This window comes from Austrofundulus limnaeus, unplaced genomic scaffold, assembly GCF_001266775.1.
Source record: "Austrofundulus limnaeus strain Quisiro unplaced genomic scaffold, Austrofundulus_limnaeus-1.0 Scaffold307, whole genome shotgun sequence".
Lineage (NCBI taxonomy): Eukaryota > Metazoa > Chordata > Actinopteri > Cyprinodontiformes > Rivulidae > Austrofundulus > Austrofundulus limnaeus.
Genome location: NW_013952709.1, coordinates 10,145 through 11,314, shown reverse-complemented (window position 1 = coordinate 11,314; position 1,170 = coordinate 10,145). Strand labels below are relative to the sequence as shown.

The window sequence follows — 1,170 nt, the reverse complement described above, 5'->3', positions numbered from 1 at the left end:
TTTTTTACAGATTTGTAATGTCAGTCTGATTTGAAATCCCTGTTTTCCTTCCTCTGCAGTAAATAAGATGATACAGGAGCACGGTGACCTGTTTTCTGACACCCAGTGCAAAGTGTGCAGCGCTGCCCTCATTTCTGAATCTCAGAAATTGACTCATTATCAGGTCAGTTCACCAAACTTCCCCCAGTGCTTCAGGATATGTTCATATGAATCAGTCTTTGTCACATTTATGGYTCAAAACTGCAAGAGTGTTGGCAGTGAGGCTGAGCTGAGCTCCATTTTATGAAGAAATGTAGCTTTAATAGCATAATTTGACAAAATAAACATTTTGCAGATTCATCAAATATGTTTTAACATACACACTGATGTTTCCTGATATTTGTGTTTGTTTTTTCTGAATATTTTGTACTTTCAGAGCAAGAAACATGCCAACAAGGTGCGGCGTTACTTTTCCCTTCAGGATGAAAAAGAGGTGACGGTGAAGAAGCAGAAGATGTCTGACAGTGTGAGTTAATTACGAATGTCTCTAAAACACTAAGAACTGGAAAAACCTTTTGTTCAGACAAAAACATTATTCTTTACTTTACWAACAGTGATTTGAAATGAAAAGAAAATGCTCTGGTTGTGACTGGTTGTCTTTAACATGTGAATGTTGATCTGTCACCACCTGTTCTTCATTTACACAAACATCTCTTTACTTGATTGTTTGTCTGAGGAATCTGTCAGGTTTTTAATCGACTGTGGTTAAATTTGACGCAACCCAAGTTCCTCAAATGCATCTCGACTGTTTTTTTTAAATTTATTTATTTTTTATTTAATCTGTTGGGTTATTTGTGAGTTTGTAGCAATTCCAAATAATTAGCAGATGTGAGGAGATACTGGATATTAGGGCTGCAACTAACGATTATTTTAATAATCGATTATTTTTTCGATTAATCGGCCAAATCATTAAAATGCTTAATTACATGAATATGAGTAGATATAAATTAAGTTAACTCATTAAGGATGCAAGTTATTGATAATGAATCAGTCTGAAGTTGATTTATTTCATAGATTAACAATTAATTAATAAGCAGCCATTTTTAAAAAAAAATCAAGAGGGTCTTCCCATAAAATGAAGGATTTTTTTTATAATCTCTTGAATTAAAAAACAGAAGCACATAATACATA

At 33.3% G+C, this 1,170-nt stretch overlaps 1 protein-coding gene across 1 annotated transcript in view; it reads left to right on the top strand.

The window, feature by feature from the left end:
* LOC106527081 (zinc finger protein 346) overlaps positions 1–1,170 on the top strand; it is a gene marked incomplete at its 3' end in the record, with an annotated part of 12,957 nt that overhangs the window by 5,996 nt on the left and 5,791 nt on the right. The window contains 2 exon segments of the mRNA XM_014021846.1: positions 60–163; positions 416–505. Of these exon segments, the coding sequence (XP_013877300.1) occupies positions 60–163; positions 416–505 (194 nt within the window).